Source organism: Chlorocebus sabaeus, chromosome 10 (assembly GCF_047675955.1).
Source record: "Chlorocebus sabaeus isolate Y175 chromosome 10, mChlSab1.0.hap1, whole genome shotgun sequence".
In the NCBI taxonomy this organism is placed as follows: Eukaryota; Metazoa; Chordata; class Mammalia; order Primates; family Cercopithecidae; genus Chlorocebus; species Chlorocebus sabaeus.
This window is the reverse complement of record NC_132913.1, coordinates 97,237,027-97,253,586: the sequence shown is the minus strand read 5'-3', so window position 1 is coordinate 97,253,586 and position 16,560 is coordinate 97,237,027. Positions and strand designations below refer to the sequence as shown.

General features: G+C 36.4%; 1 protein-coding gene across 13 annotated transcripts in view; it reads right to left on the bottom strand.

Annotated features, from left to right (window-relative positions):
* UNC80 (unc-80 homolog, NALCN channel complex subunit) overlaps positions 1-16,560 on the bottom strand; it is a 230,615-nt gene that overhangs the window by 160,237 nt on the left and 53,818 nt on the right. For 11 of the 13 annotated variants that reach the window (XM_038001602.2, XM_038001590.2, XM_038001588.2 and 8 more), the window contains exons 14-18: positions 12,827-12,973; positions 9,500-9,647; positions 7,285-7,433; positions 4,696-4,862; positions 3,853-3,951 (exon numbers count right to left, since the gene is read on the bottom strand). In XM_038001602.2, the coding sequence (XP_037857530.1) occupies positions 3,853-3,951; positions 4,696-4,862; positions 7,285-7,433; positions 9,500-9,647; positions 12,827-12,973 (710 nt within the window). The remainder of the gene's footprint in view (positions 1-3,852; positions 3,952-4,695; positions 4,863-7,284; positions 7,434-9,499; positions 9,648-12,826; positions 12,974-16,560) is intronic. The other 2 variants (XM_038001592.2, XM_038001600.2) reach the window with 1 other exon arrangement.

Here is a 16,560-nt window from a genome sequence, read left to right as displayed (position 1 = left end):
CTGAAATGTGGGAAGAGTGGGCACTGAAGTGGGAGGAAAGAGATCAAGGTTGATCTTCTGAGCTCTTCTTGAAAATAGTTATGTCTCAGCTATAACTTGAGGTGGTCGTTTTTTTTCAACTTTAATAAAAACATTAAATATTATTGCAGGTATTCATCTGCAGGTGTGAGTCATAATACCAGAAGCACTTACAATTTCAGTAAACATTTAACTTTTTTTTAAGATGGAGTCTTGCTCTATCGCCCAGGCTGCAGTGCAGTGGCACAATCTCGGCTCACTGCAACCTCCGCCTCCCAGGTTCAAGTGATTCTCCTGTCTCAGCCTCCTGAGTAGCTGGGACTGCAGGCACCCACCACCATGCCCAGCTAATTTTTTGTATTTTTAGTATAGATGGGGTTTCACTATGTTAGCCAGGATGGTCTCGATCTCCTGACCTCATGATTCCCCCCGCCTCAGCCTCCCAAAGTGCTGGGATTACAGGCGTGAGCCACCGCGCCTGGCCAATATTTACCTTTTTATTAAAGACCCCTGAGGTTTGTGCAGTACTGTTCCTCATTCTCCACCCATCATCCCAGTATAGTATCATACTTGAACACCAAATAAACTTACAAAAAATATTTAAATGAATGGAATGCCATCACACCGTACCCGGGAAATGCATCATCCTACAACCAGTAAGTCAAAGAAACTTAGGTAGGGCTTGAAAGTAAAAAAAAAAGTACAACTCAGTAGGGCAAACAGGAACACCTGCAAGGGGATTTTTGATTAGGGCATTCCACAATAGGAGAAAGACCAGTGGTCAATAATATGCAGAATTTAATCTCACAAGAAATTAAAAAACATAGGCAGCTGAAGTAAGATCTTTATTTTTACTCAATAAATTAGCAAAGATTAAGGGAGTTCATGGGGGGAGTGGGGGGTGGGGAGGAGAGACAGCAATAGTTCCTATCATACTTCCAGTGGGGAGGTAAAATGATCCAATCTTTCTTTAAAGTAATTTGGCAATACGTTATCCAATGCTTATATCACCACCCTTAACAGAGAAATTCAATTTCCAGAAAGTAATCTCATGGAAATTATGGGACAACATACTAAGATGTAGGTACTAGAAGGTCAAATACTCACTGAGTTATTATTGGTCAACTTAAAAAAGGAGGCAACAATCTAAATGTTCAACACCAGGAAAACAGTTGAATAGATTATGGGATTTCCATATGGTGGTATACTCTGTAGTCATTATACTTTTATTTTAGAGGACTATGAAAAATATTCACTATACACTGCAAAGTGAAAAGGCAACAATGAAATAGTTTTAAAAAAAATCACCAGGTTAATTGGGAAAGAAAGTACATGTGACCACGTGTCTGAGTGTGGTTTTGTGTGCACACATGCTCAAAAATGTCTCCAACATAATACACAAAGAGTTTACAGAGGTTATCTCTAGTTGGTGGTATTTCCATTTTTAAACTACTTTCCCTTTATGTTTTTCTGTGTTTTCTACATTTGTCAGCTTGAGCAACATATATTACTCCAGTAATTTGGAAAGGAAAAGGTATAGAAAATACATAATGAAACTTATTTATGGGGTTTTACATATTGATTTTCTTACAAGCTTTGGGGCTGAATCAACCCAAAATTTGACAGTACTGTGTACAGCAATCATTTTCTACAGATATTCATATGGGTATCCAGAATTTCTTAAAATCTCATCAGAGTACTAAATATTTTTAAATTCTTTTTTTTAAAATAGGGCATTCTGTTTATCAAATATGGTATGAATTTAAATTAGTTTTCTAAAATTTGATTTCTCAGTTACTTTTTATCAAACAATCACAGGGTATGAAGCATTTCTGATTTTTGGTAAATGCATGGCATAATGATATGTGTATGACTATGTGGTCTGGCTATAAAAACATCTGGGGAGGTTATAATTTCTCAGTTTCCTCAATAAAATGTTACATTGGCTTTGTTCAATAGTGTGTATCAATATTGGGTTTCAGAGAAATGAGTACATAAAACTGCTTTAATATGAATCAGAGAATGTAACTATTATTTAAGAAGGAAGAAGACACAGGGCCACAAGGGGAGAGAAGGAAACAGAAAGAGAAGCTAGAGTAGGAGCCAGTGTCATCTGAAGTAACCACCCATCTTTCTCCAGTGCTAACTAGGGGACATTTGACATGGTTACCTTTTGGGCCTATTGAGATCATGAAAAGTTCCATGTTTGACATTTTATGACATCACTCTAAGTGGAAATATTTATGTAGAGAGATATTAAAACATGTATCTTCACATAAGAAGAAAGAATAGATGTGCTAAATGCTAAGAAATTAGGTGGTATTTACAGAACACTGAACTAAGAGAACATTTTGGAATCTAGAAAACTTAATAATCTAGAAATATATAGTCGATGGCTTTATTTTTTAAATCCAATTTGCCTAGTTGATCATTCTCATTGATCAGATTAGCTCAATAGTTGCTGGTGTTATCTGAAAATAAAATCATCTCTTCTTTTTTGGGCAGACTTTCTGTGTATAAAGCCTTTTAACTAGTCTCATGGCTATTCAGTCACAGAACTTTGTCTTTCACATTGATTTTTTTTTCCTTAGAGCTTAGGTTTGATTTTTTTACCATGTCCTTAAAGGCTACCTTAAAGGGAAAACTAAAACTAAATTTCAAGAAAGGAAGCTAAAGAAAACAAAAGCTTAACGATAATCTGACACTTTTATCCTTTCATTGATTGATTGAATCATTCATTCATTCATTCAATCATGAAATATAGATTAAATGCCTACTATGAGCAAGCCCAGTCTCCATACTGGGGCTATAGCCATATGAAAAAACTCACATGTTCTGTGAACCCATGGACTTGATCTACTTAAACACTAAATAAACACAAAACTGTGTTTGTCACAAATTTGTGTTTACTACAAAATCTCTAAGATTTTGAAGTGCTCCAAGAACTGCGTGGGCATTTTTTCTTTGAAGATTTTGTTCACTTGCTATGGATTACTAAGGTCCTATCTGATGGCTGTTTGCTTCTCACTTTGATTTCCCTGACTGTGAAGAAAGGATACTATAATACCTAGAATATACTGTAGGATCCCTAGAGGAAAAATCACTTAATACTGAGTAAGGTTTTGGGAAGCAGAACGGTATACTTTAAACGAAGTACATGTTTTCACTCCACTTGTGGATTAGTAGTTCTCAAAAAGAGAAAAAATACAAATAAAACTTGCATAGAACTAGGCTGTACAATTAGTGTCTACACTAACCCTTATATTTTCCGGGGACACTAATTTAAAGATGTTTTTTATTTTTCCATTACGAAAAGTGTAGATTAACTGATGTCAGAGGACACTGGAATGGATCTCAAGAGAGGACCAAGGTACAATGGGGTACAGTCTATGCTTCAGCTAAATGTGAGCATTGGAGAAGTTTTTGTTACTTCTTTTGAGAAAAGCTGCATTAAGTATATTGACAGCCATTCATACATTTAATTTTTAAAAAAATTATAAGAGATTTTAAGCAAGAAACTGGAGGACACTCCCAGCCCACCTGGTATATATACTATTTTTCAAGGTGTATCTTCAGTAGTGTGCATGAAAAGCAGAAGCGAGGGAGAGATTGGAGATGGGAAATGTAGTTAGGCAGGCTTCTCATAGGTACAGACTGGTTATTTGTGATTTGGCCTGGAGAGGTTAGTGGCATTGGGAATGAAATGTAAAGGGTAGAAACAAGGCAAAGTTCAAAGGAAATGAAAAACAAAGAAATAGCAGTTTGGAAAACAGAAATTCTTCCAGAGTGAAGTGCATAGCCCTCTGCAATGGAGACAAAGCCAACGCTACTTACTGCTCTGGAGTCTGTGAGGGGCGACCGGACATGAAGCTGCGACATTCCTCAGGTGCAGAGGATATCTGGCCTTTATCCACAATGCTTCCCGCCTCTGACCTACGCAAATGGTGCATTCCAACAATTACAGCAGAGCAGGATAGCAACTCTTAATACTTCATACACTTCATAAACAAAAACATTCTGTTGTAGACAACTTTGCTGCTTGTGAACTTTATGTCACCAGGAATCTATATTGTTTAGAATTTATACCGCACCATTAACTCATGACTTAGCAGCCTTTTTGCTTCACAATATCACCATTATTGCAAACAGAGTCATTAACTGCAAGCAGGATTTTAAGTTTAGGAGTTTATTTTAATTTTTAGGTAGGAGTTAATATACAATAGGCATAAAATAAATATGTTTACTAGAAGGAAAAACAACAGGCTATTACTTAGCCATTTGTCTTTTGCCACATTTAGAATAGAATTTACTGAACAGGATCATACGGTATCAGTAATTGCTTTTCCTTTCTGAATAAAAGTGTAAATTATGTATAGAAGAGACTAAAACAGGTAGCATTTTACCATTTAATTAAGAGCTACGACGTGAAATTCAAGTATATGAAAATTCAAGAACAACTGAGCTCTAATTCATATTACAGGTGGCATTTATTTGACAGTAAATTCATTCCCTTTCTAAGCTGCAGCTGCACCACACCAGTGAAACCACTTATGCAAGATAATTTTACCATTCCTATACTGAAGTTTTACCACAGGAACCACACAGACAGTACAACAGCAGATTCTATTCTACTGACATAAGGCAAACACTCATATTCAGAGAGTTCAAGCTTCCAACCTTTTACTGCCTGCAGGCTTAGATTCCGGTTCATTCTCCTCCACCTTTTTCCCTGGTGCTAACTTCTCCGCACTATCAAGCAAAGCGCTGAGGGCCACTCTCCTGAAGACATTCCCGTGAGCCTCTTTGATAAACTGGACCAGCTGACGAATGTCACAATACAGTCCCTGTTTGGAGGCAAGAAGGAAGTTGGGGAAAGAAAGATAGCTGTGCGATTAAATAGTTTTTCCAGGTAGAGAGGAAGAAAGTAATTCCTTAGGCTTAGATGAGCATTGGAATTATTAAGACAGGACAGTTTACTACTGGTGAAGCTGGTGGTATACTCCCTCTACAACGTTCCTATAGAAGAACATTACCAAGGTCTTTGCTGGTCATCCTTGGTATGAAAAAGGATGGTTATCACGCTTCATTCAGAAAGTTGGCTGCATCATTAGAATACATTAATTTACATTTTAAACTATTGGATTCCCAAGCTTTAATTTTCTCTTTTAATTATAACTTCTGAAGAGATGCCTGCAAAGAAAAAGGTAGTCAAAAATTTGTTTACATTAGAGATTTTGGTCCCTGTTCAGCTTCTCCAAATTTTCTGCACCATTATGACAAAATATATTAAGTCCTTTAGACACTTCTACCAAAGACAGATTAATCAAAAGATGATGCATTTTGCTGGACAGATTTAGCAAATTACATATATGTTGCAGCCCATTTGAACATGAACTTGACTACAAACTCAAGGTGATGTAGGGCTATTAAAACCAATATATTGGTGAATCAATATTTTAAAACACATGCTGGACTTTTACTTGAGAAATTAAACTTTGTATCCAGCATTTCTCCTCTCTCTCTGCTCATTAAGAAGGCAGTTACTGTATTTTTTTGCCTTAGGAAAAGTTCATGGTAAGGCAGAATGCAGAAGTCTAAAGAACACTTACTTCGATAGTTTTGGTTTTCAAAACCTAAGACCACTGGGACAATTATGTCCATAATTTTTAGGAAAGTAGAAGGTAGGACCCTTGGGGAAAACATGGATGGAGAACCCTTTGGGTTCAGTGGGAAGCAGGGCCCTGTACCCCTCACTCTGCTCTGCAGTAGTTCCTCTAGGAATGGGGCAAGACTCCAAAAAGGAAAGATTCCAAACTCACCAGAGGGTGCACAGCCCTAAGCACACAGCGAAGAGTACTATGTGAAATCAGAGGTGTAGACTAATAATTGAGACCTGTGGAACCTCCCCAGGCTCTAGATGCTACCTAAGACTTGGGGGTCTTTACACAACACTGTGAAGTGGGAAACCTCTAGAATGACAGAAGTTTGATGTCCCACTGTTCTTACGGGATGGGAGTTCAAAGTCAAACTTAAGAAGATTCCTTTTTTAAAAAATTAAGAAATACAGTATTTTTCTATACATGAGTTCATAAAAAAAGATGTATAAGCAGTCATGTATATCATAATCAACCTGTTAAATTACTTTTGCTATGACCAAATTGCATGCATGGATGGTACCTGTGTTACACTCAAGCTCCAAGAAACTTGCTGGGTTGGCTTTGGCTGTCAGCAAAGTTCAACTCCTTTAGTTTGGGATTTTATCCTGTTTATCTCAAGTTAAATGAATTGTTTCAATAGTTATAATAGCTTAAAATAATTTCCTTGATTTGGGTACATTAGCTGATAGGGTCCGCATGTGCAAATGGGCTGATTTCTGCATAGGAGTCATAATATCTAACAGACTGGTAGGATAGAGAAATGCTACTTTGCCTCCCAAAGATACCTGAATTCACCTGTTTGTGTCAGGTTTTTCAGCCTTAATCTACATTTTAGTATCCCAAACCACAATCTTCTTGGTGGTAATTAAGCACTAGCCTTTTAATTTTTTTATTTCTATAGGTTTTGGGGAACAGATGGTATTTGGTTATATGAGTAAGCTCGTTAATGGTGATTTGTGAGATTTTAGTGCACCCATCCCCCAAGCAGTAAAAACTGAACTAGATTTGTAGTCTTTTATCCCTCAACTCCTTCCCACCCTCCCCCTGAATCCCCAAAGTCTATTGTGTCATTCTTATGCCTTTAGCGCTAGCCTTTTATAACCTGGTTCTTCCCTATCCTATTGTGACTTTAGTGGTTTAATTAACAGTCTTTCAAGACAAGTAGCTAAAAGATTATAGACAGTGCTTAATAAAAGAAAACAAAACCAATTTCAGCAATATATTTGCATTAATTTTTAAAGTAAATATGGTTTCAAATAATGCTTGGGATAACATTCTTCAGTATTTTATGAGCCAACAAACTGTGCTCTAGAACCTTCTTTCTGAAGGGCTCAATATACTTCACAATTATTTCACCAAACACTCCATAAACTTTGAGATGGGAGAGGAAGATAGGTTAGTTTACAAATAGGACAATGAGTAATAAGGAGAAGAAAAGTGTTGTTATGGCTCCGTTATGACTTACTGGTGACACCAGGGAAAATAGATATTTAAACTTTAAAGTGTAGACGTTTAGATTTCAACTTCTCTTACTCATGGTCATAACAATGACTACTTTTCTCAGGGCAGAGACTGAGACCTCCTGTGGGAAGAGAGGAGAGCTTCTCACCAGATTCTCAGGGCTGTGCAATTCATGTGTGGTTGAAGCGCAGCGTGTGATGAGGGATTTAAACATGGCACTGACGATAATGCCTTCCACATTTTGGGCTGTGGATTTGTTGTCCACTGTGGTGAAGTTATTTCCAAACCCAGCCTTGTCTGGAATGCAAAGGCACAAATTAAAGACAATGTTTCCTTTAAGCTACACAATGGGTAGGAGTAAGGCAGTGCTTGACACCCAGGAATTAGTGAAGTGCTACATGAAATACAGAAACAAGGAATTAAAGATGACCCTAGTTTAATAATCTGTAGGCAGACCCGGAAATAAATGAATCACAGTCTCCTTCAGTGTCTTTACTATGATACAACCAATTGCATTTCCGGAATAGTTTTGTTGATAAATCTTAGCAAAGGAAAGGACACCAACTCTTAACTTTAGGAAAGACTTTTAGGTTTAGAGTAGTTTTTAAATAGGTGATTACTTACAAAAAAAAAAGCTCCTAAATGACCCCTCAATGGAGAGTTCATTTTCAAGCTTTCTGGTGGTGAGAAATGCTACTTTCTCAATGGAAATTGTTCAGTCTGTCTGAAGTGGAATAAGGTGAGGCCAACCAGGTAAATGGGAAGGGAGAAGGAAGAGTCAGGTGGGAGCCCTGCAGGGAAGCTCACATAGGCCCTGGGAAAGAGAGTCCTGCCAAGAATTTCAGAGTTCTTTCAGAGATTTCTTGGGCAGGTGGAGAGGGGAAACCTCCCACCTTCCTCAGAGCCACCTCCTTCTTGCTCATACACATGTGAAATGCCCGTGAATGGAAGCCTTCGACCTCCATGGCATTTTATGCCCGTTTTTCACAGAAAACTGGATCTTTCATAGGCAACACATAGGTATCCAGTGCCCGTGCCAGAGGATTTCTCACGGCCTGTGAACCACCTGTGAAATGTGACGAAGAGTATGGGCAGCTCCAAAATTCACCAGATGGGGACCTATGTCTGCCTGGCTGATTCACTGTGACCCACTCCCACGTCTCAAGCAACGCAGGAGGAATTTATCACCTTAAAGTAATATACTTCATTACCAACCTCTCACTGTCTATGCCAATTGACAGGGGATGATCTCTAGATTTCACATTGCTGAAGGATTTCTTTTAGTCTATGCTTATAATTTCTATCTCAAATAGTTTTAAAAGGAGAAAAAAAATCATTTGTAACCAAGAATTTCTCTTGCATTGTCTCAACTACCATGCTAATTTATTGTCTTTTTAATTTCTATTGTGTTTGGTTTAAAACAACTCTGCTAATAGATTGTTTTAGGGGGTTCTGTAGAGGAGCAATATTTTATTTCAATATGAAACCAAACAATATTCCTGGGTTACAACCAGGAAAACTGCTTCTAAATCTAGCAAATATATTTTCATTATAAACTAATCAACTACTATCATACATTTGTTATATAAACAATAAAAGCCTATACTACAATGCTGTCCCTCCCAAACGCTAATTAAAATGTGTATTTTGAATAAAATAAAACTCAGGCTTCATGCATTATCTTCACTGCATTGCTGCATTTGCATTCACATTGGACTGGCGGTCTTTGGTTTACTATAAATGCAATTGACACTTATTGGTCTCCCCTTGTAACTTAGGTCTTCATACTAGAGTTTTCTGAAAACTATTACATTATAAAATAGCTTGTAGGTTTATCTCTGGATCCATTTGTCTTTTTAAAAAAATTAAGTATGTGTGTGTCAAAATTGTGTTACTACTATGTTTACTGCAATCAAAAGCTTTTTCTCCCATATTACTTTGTGAAAAAATTGTCAAGCACTGTGCCACTATAATGCCTGTACGTTATAGATACTCACTTCACATCCGTTGAACTAACGAATATGATCACTGCCTCAGAGATCATACAACAGAAGGTTATATGAGAGAGAGGAATCCCATAAGGGGTAGTATAAACATTGAGGGGCTAGATGAGAACTCCACAAGCTTTACCAAACTTTCATTTACTGTGGTAAGTTGTCCTCAGAGAGCCTCCAAAATGTGTCATCAGAGATAATGTGCAAGCTTTTCTTGTTTATACGCTATACACACACCCACACACATGCATGGACACATACATATCTTTTCCTCTAAATTCTACCTCCACAAATTTAGTGTCCCCTTGAAACACTACCTGCTTCACCTCACAACGACTTCTCCTAGAACTTCGGTGCAGCTTTACTTACTGTCAGTGACTGGCTCCATACAAAATCCTAGCAAAGCATGCAAGAAGTCCACTACATTATTGAGAGAGTCCTTGTTCACATAGTCTCTCATGGTTTGTCGGAACTGCATCTTATCTAGCTTGTATAGCTTAGTGAGGCAGTTCTGGGCCTGCAATGAAGGAAGAAAAGTGAAAAAGTCACAAGTACCAGCTTAAGCTATGGATACAGGTAATCTGAGACAGAAGCCTTCAGAAGGCAAGGGTTTCCAACCACCCCACTGGCCGGTGACAGGCAACTCTGCTAGCCCCTCTTATGTGAGTAAGATGTGAGCAGAGACAGACTGAGAAGTCTGAGGGTGTTTACATTGAGAACAACTGCTCCATAGGAAAAACCCCAAAGCTCAAAACTAAGGTCTAATGCTGGTCCCAGAAATATTTCAGTATTTTCACCAAGATCGAGATTTTAAGATCTTAATGAAAAAACCCTCAAAGTTTGAAATTTAGGTAAGTGATAGAATTGACAAGCCATGTTTAGAAAACCTCAAAGGCTTTGTGCAGTGGGAAGATGTGTGCCACACTACATCTGAATAAAAGAGATAGAAGAATGTCTATACAATGGAATGAAATGGGACAATGACTGAAGTCTCTGGGTTGAGGGGAAAAGGGGTAAGGATCAAGAAAGAAGGGGTGGCTTAGTGAGGGCCACCTTAATTACAGATGGAGAACTTTGGACAACCAAGCACAGGCACTGAAGTCAGATTAGGGAAAGCAATTCCTGAGAATTAGGATTTTATTAGTGCCCTTAAGTGTGGTCCAGAAGAAAATTTAGTTATATCATCATTTTGACAAATCAAGGCGCAGGAAAAAAGCCTTGGAAATTTTGAAAGAGAGAGAAAAAAGATTATAAAAGACTGAAACTTGGAATTAGCAATAGGCTTCTTGGTATAATCTTGTTATAATCTCTCCATCTGTATTGCAAAGTCAGATGGATTGATACGTTTTTCACTTTTCCTTTATTATGTCCTAGATTTGAAATTAGGTATTTTTATTCCCAGGGAGTTTACAAGTTTCCAGATATTGAACAAACTCATTTTTTATTGCAAAATAAATGCTGCTAGTTATAAAATGAAGTTTGCAAAGCACTTAGGTAAAATATATTTTGCATGAAGAGGTATTTAATTGTCATTCCATAAAGAATTTGTGAAGATGTTTATTGTAGCATTTATAAAGCTCTTTAAAACCCTGAGTTGGCAGGCCCTGAAGTACAAATTATTCTGTGTTTTCTACAAAATACACCAAAAAAGGCATAATATCAAATCTTCCCTTTAGAGTATATTAAAATGTTTGTATGGTCTGTATGAGTTCAGTGGGAAGTTTAAGCAAGCATAAGAATATCAAACTTTAAATACTTAAATTCTGAAAGAATATCCTGAATTTCTTCAAAAGATATAAAACTTTTAAGAAACGAATCCTTTTCAATAATTGGGGACTACCAGCTAATGATTAGATTAATACTCTAAGATACGTTGAGGTATTATATGATGAAATTGCTGGGCACTTCGACGAGTATCATTAGAATAACCTTCTGTTTCTTGGAAGAAAAAAGGCTACGGAGAGGACCTTGTCTGGTAAAGGTGAGAAATATTCTTAGTATCTTAAAAGTTAAGTAGTTTCTGAAAGGTCAATGGTAGAGAAATCTGAAAATATTTAGCTTCTGGAACTGGACATTTCTCAAGGAAAATTTCCCGAATTTCTATCTCTTGGACAATGTGTTTGCTGAACATAAATAAGCAAATATAATATCGATAATGAGCATTGAACAGAATAAGATAATAGAGGAATTGTCCCATAAGTCAAATCAATTAGACAGATAGAACACTAGCTGGATGCCCTCATAGGAAGTGTTCAGGGGAGGAAAGTATGATGAACTAAGTGATAACAACAACTCCTCAAATGGCTTCTGATCCAACTCACCCTGCTTTCTGTGAATCCAGAAAGACAAATTTTGGATATCAAAGCCAGTTTATACTTCCAACTAAAGCACGACACTTTTTATTATGTTTATTTATTATGTTTTAGTGTTTCATGTCATGAAATTGGTCTTCTGTATGGGGAGTGATGTGGTTTATTTGTCTTTGAAGGCATTTATTCATACTGTAATAGAATTTAAAATCAAAGATAAAAAATCATATATACATGTGCAAAGATGGGGAAGATGCCAGCTTTCTATAGCCTTATTAATTATTATTTTCAATTTTTGGCCTCAAAATCTAGATCTTGGTCAAAATTTTCAAGTTTCAAAATTTAGAAGCTAATAGTGCAAATATAACCCCCATATACACATAATAAACGAAAATAACACAACATAACATAATATAAAAGAGCAAAACAGAAAAGGATAGTTAGATGGATAGATAAGAGATGATACATCAAGCAAGAAAGTCAGCATGCTAATATTGTGTGAACATTTCATGACAAAACCTAATATCAAGGAAAAACGGGCTGGCATTAGATTTTGACATGATCCTAAAACTCTGCCAAGATATGCCAAACGATTTCCAGGACTCAAATGTGCATCAAACTCTTATTTTTAAGAGAATATTTTCTTATGATTTTAATTCAAACATACATATGAAGCAACCATCCCAGCTCAGACTGTGGAAGTAGGTTATTGTTCAAATTGGAAAAGAAAATTAACAGTCAGCAGAGGCAAATAAAAATGAGCTGGAAGACCATTTCCAGTACAGAATTATGTTTGGCAAGCACAAATGCAGAGTTTCAAGTTTCACACAGTTGACAAGGACATGATCTCAAATATTCAAAAGGCAAGGTTCATTCTCAAATAAAGCAGCCAGAAAATGACTGGCTACTTTTACAGTCCTGCTTTGTCCCAATAAGGGCCATTTTCCATGTCTTAGGAAGGACAACAAACCAGGTCCTAAAACTTTGACCCCTTTCTCCAATATGCAATATGCTTCTGCAGTACCCAGGCAGATGATTAAAAAGTCATTTGTTACAGGCCATCAAAAGCTTGTTAAATGTGTTCATCTGTGCAAAAGTTCTTTCAAGCTGCAATTCACACATTCCAATTATATATACTTTCACTAATTGGGATTTGGTCTGCCCTAGGCAGGAAGCAGAAATGTTTTCCCAATTAAACTTTCCTAAGCCTGGGTTTTAGATATCTTGAGATATCTCATGAGAATCTCCTCACACCAAAACAGCATTAATTACCCCTACAAAATATAATATTTTTCAGGGAACACTGACCCTCATTGTCAAAGGACTCATTCTTAAACAGAAAAGAAGGAAGAGGGAGAGGAAATGGAGTCTACTTTAATTCTCTTACATTCTCTCGGAATACCTGGTGTCTCAGACGATCTCCAGAGAGCCCTCGATGTCCTTCTCCACAACCATAGGCACATCCCAAAGACTTCACTATTTTGATGAGCATTGTTAGAGCAAGCCTATGGTTGCTTACAGGTGTACTTTCATCCTGGTACCCACGAATAAGAAAGAAAGAAAAGTCTGTTTACTTTGTCACTGAGGTCCTTTCACTAAGATTCTATTGTATGATTAAATCAAGTTTATATGTTTTACAGGGAGCACTTGCAATTCAGAAAACAGAATTGTAATGGGCTCAACAAACAGGCTCAGTTTTCTAAAATTTAGCATATGATTTAAAAGAAAAAAATCTATGTATTTTGAACACCCCCTGTTGCTAGAGAATATCAGTAGAGACCTCTTTGGTAGAAGACATGCTTTTTATATCCTTGACTGCTGTCAGACAACCACCTGAAGAGAGACAGTGGAGACTATCAGTGATGAAAGCAATTAAGTTTTATTAGAAACTATCCTCATCGGTAGGCTTCTCATACACCAGGCAAGGATTACTGCCGAGTTTCTGGAACTGATCAAAGTCTGGAACTTTGAAATTTCATGGCAACTTCTGACATTTTTGAGGGCTTTTTTTTTCTAATTGTATATACTCTACTGTATTATAATACACATGCACAAGCAAAGTGAGACTATACAGAACTTTATAAACACTTTCAGCTTGATTCTTCCCTTGAGGATAAATAGGAAGACCCCCTGAGACAAGTCATGAGAATTGATATCATCTTATCTTTTGCCCAATTTAATCTTTGTTGTTAGTGGAGAACATGGCTTCCATAAAAGGAACTTCCTTGAATTATTTCCAAAGAAGCATAAGGAAGCAGTTGCCAAGAAATGATGCAGAGCCCAGTGTGGAAGAGTCACTTTCTTTAGGAAGCTGCAGCCTGTCTCAGTCGTTCTACCACATTCTATCATCAGCATGTACACCATAAACCTGGATTCCAGCACTTGGTCCTTAACTGCACATGATGTTAGATAAGTTAACTAATCTCTTTGTGTTTTTGTTTCCTTACCTATGAATTAAGGATTCTAATAGCTGCCTTTCCTACTTCATAGGTTTACTATGCAGAGCAAATTAAATAATGGATGAGAATTGTTTTGCAAATTGTAAGGGACTTTTCCATAGCCACATGATTGGGTTGACGCATAAACTTTGGAACCAGATATAAGTACTCAAATGTGCGTGTGGTATGGAAGGAATAGGGGCTTATCTATACATTAGCATGGGCTTTACTGTAAGGTTGACTTTCTCCTTCCCTAATGTTATCCAGTTGGTCCCCCTTTTCTTATCTGTAAGCTTTTGTAGTGGAGGTGGTACTGAACTCCAGATATTCCCCTTGGCACTGCAGCATTCATTCTCTGAGCTATTCGAAGTACTGATGGCTCACTGCCCTCAGATGAGTGCCTCTGAAGGCCACAGCTAGAGAGCTGCCTCACCCAACATGATACTCTCTTCCTGGAGGCAGTCTACCTCTAATGACTGGACAGGGCCATAAAGGGACCCCAGACGTGTTTGCTAAAAAGGTCTCTTTGCATCACCTGGGGACTACTTAAAGAGCCATCCCAGCTTCAGAGCTCTCTGTGATTAGCTTAGGCCTCTATTACAACTACACTGCAGTTCAATTTCTCCCTATGCCCCATCCTGCTTCTTCATATCTAACAGAGGTTAATCCTGTGAGGAAACTCCCATAAATTGCCTGCACACATATCTTCATGTTGGAGTCTGTTTCCAGGGAGCCCTACTTAAGACAGCTCAGAAGGTTGCAAATAGAAGACTCAAACTTATCAACTTCTGTGTGTATATAGGTTGACTATCCTTATTCAAAATGCTTGGACTAGAAATATTTTGGATTTCAGATATTTTCAGATTTTGGAATATTTGCATATATATAATGAGATGGGAACAGGACCCAAGTCTAAACACAAAATTCATTTATGCTTCACATAGGCCTTATATGCACAAGCTGAAGATAATTTTATATAATTTAATAATTTTGTGCACGAAATAAAGTTTTGTTTGCATTTTATCTGTGACTTGTCACATGAGGTCAAGTATGGAATTTTCTACTTGTGGCTTTACATTGGAACTCAAAAAGTTTCAGATCTTGGAGAATTTTAGATTTCAGATTTTTGGATTTTTAGTTTGAATTCTGATTTTAGTTTCAACCTTTACTAACTATATAACCTTGGACAAACTGCTTAACCTACCTGTGACTTACAAAATCAGAATCATAATATCTGTTTCACAGAGTTGTGAGAATTAGAGTCAAAACATGAAAGGCACATAATAGCAAAACTAATTATTATCAATGATTAATAATGTCAAAACTAATTATTAATTAAAAAGAATAATTAATATTATTTATTAATAAATATAATAATTATATAAAAATATTAATTAATATTATTTTAATAAATATTATTAATTAAAAATAATAAATATTATTTAAATAAATAATATTAATTAGAAATAATAAATATTATTTAATAAATAATATTAATTAAAAATAATATTATTATTTTAATAAATAATATTAATTAAAAATAATAAAAGTGTGGGGCACTGCTTTCCTCTGGAGCACCTTTATGCAAATTAGAAAAGGCACCCCTCTAGGTGGAGAATTAGAAGAAGATGAGGCCTCTGAATGGATGCAATCATTTGGTGAGTGGTTCCAAAAGCGGAGGTTGGACTGGATTTCAATCCTCACTGGCCTCCTCTTTAGTCAACGGACTTTGTTTTCGGGGCTCTGTACAGGCTACAAAGCCTTATGCAGCAGTGCCTCAGAAAAGGTTATCCTGAGCAAGGGCTTATTTGGAAGACTGATTTACACATATTTTAAAATTATTACAAGCTCCTTTAAAAATTTTCTAGCTCTGAAAGCTCTTTGTAAATATCTATTCAGGTTTTTATTTCTTTAGACCTTCAGATGTCCTTGGAATTCAGATTGCTTTCATAGGAGACATTCAGAAAGATGTAGCAACTTACAGGCAAAAAAAAATGAAGATATTAAATAACATTCCAAGCACTCAGTACAAGTTGTGGCAAATATAGAAATGGAAATTAGATCTTCCTTTCTGTCTTAATCAACTCCTATGCTTCTGTTATTATTAAGTTGCAAAATTAGATAAATCTTCTGATTCCACTGAAGATAACAGATGGGTCTGGGGCAGAACAGACCTTTGTGAATCACAAACAGAAGGCACTTGACCCACCATCAGGTTTTATTTTATAAACTATTTGTACTAAAAAGAATATTATTTTGGGAACTAACTATGAAACATATATATCTTGGTGGCTGTATTGGAGACCACATAATCTGACTTTAAAAATCCTATACTGATGAAAAGTGATAACTTTGGTCAGAATAACATCTATTACATCAAGTTATAGATTCTAGATAATATATAGGTTCTAAATAGTCAAGATACTTGTAGGTTTTCAATAAAAATGTGGTTAAAATGCCACTTGGATAAAATTTCAAAACTAAAAAAGAAAAAGCACAAATGAAAACGAAACACTAATTATAAACCTCAGAGATCCTTAGCATACACACAAAACCTCATCAGTTTAGTTGGAACATCTAAGCTTTGCTGATAAAAGCGTATCAATATTTCATAATATTCTCTTTTTTTCTTTTTAATGTCCCTTGGATATTATAATGGGCAAAATACCATTTCTAATTTCTT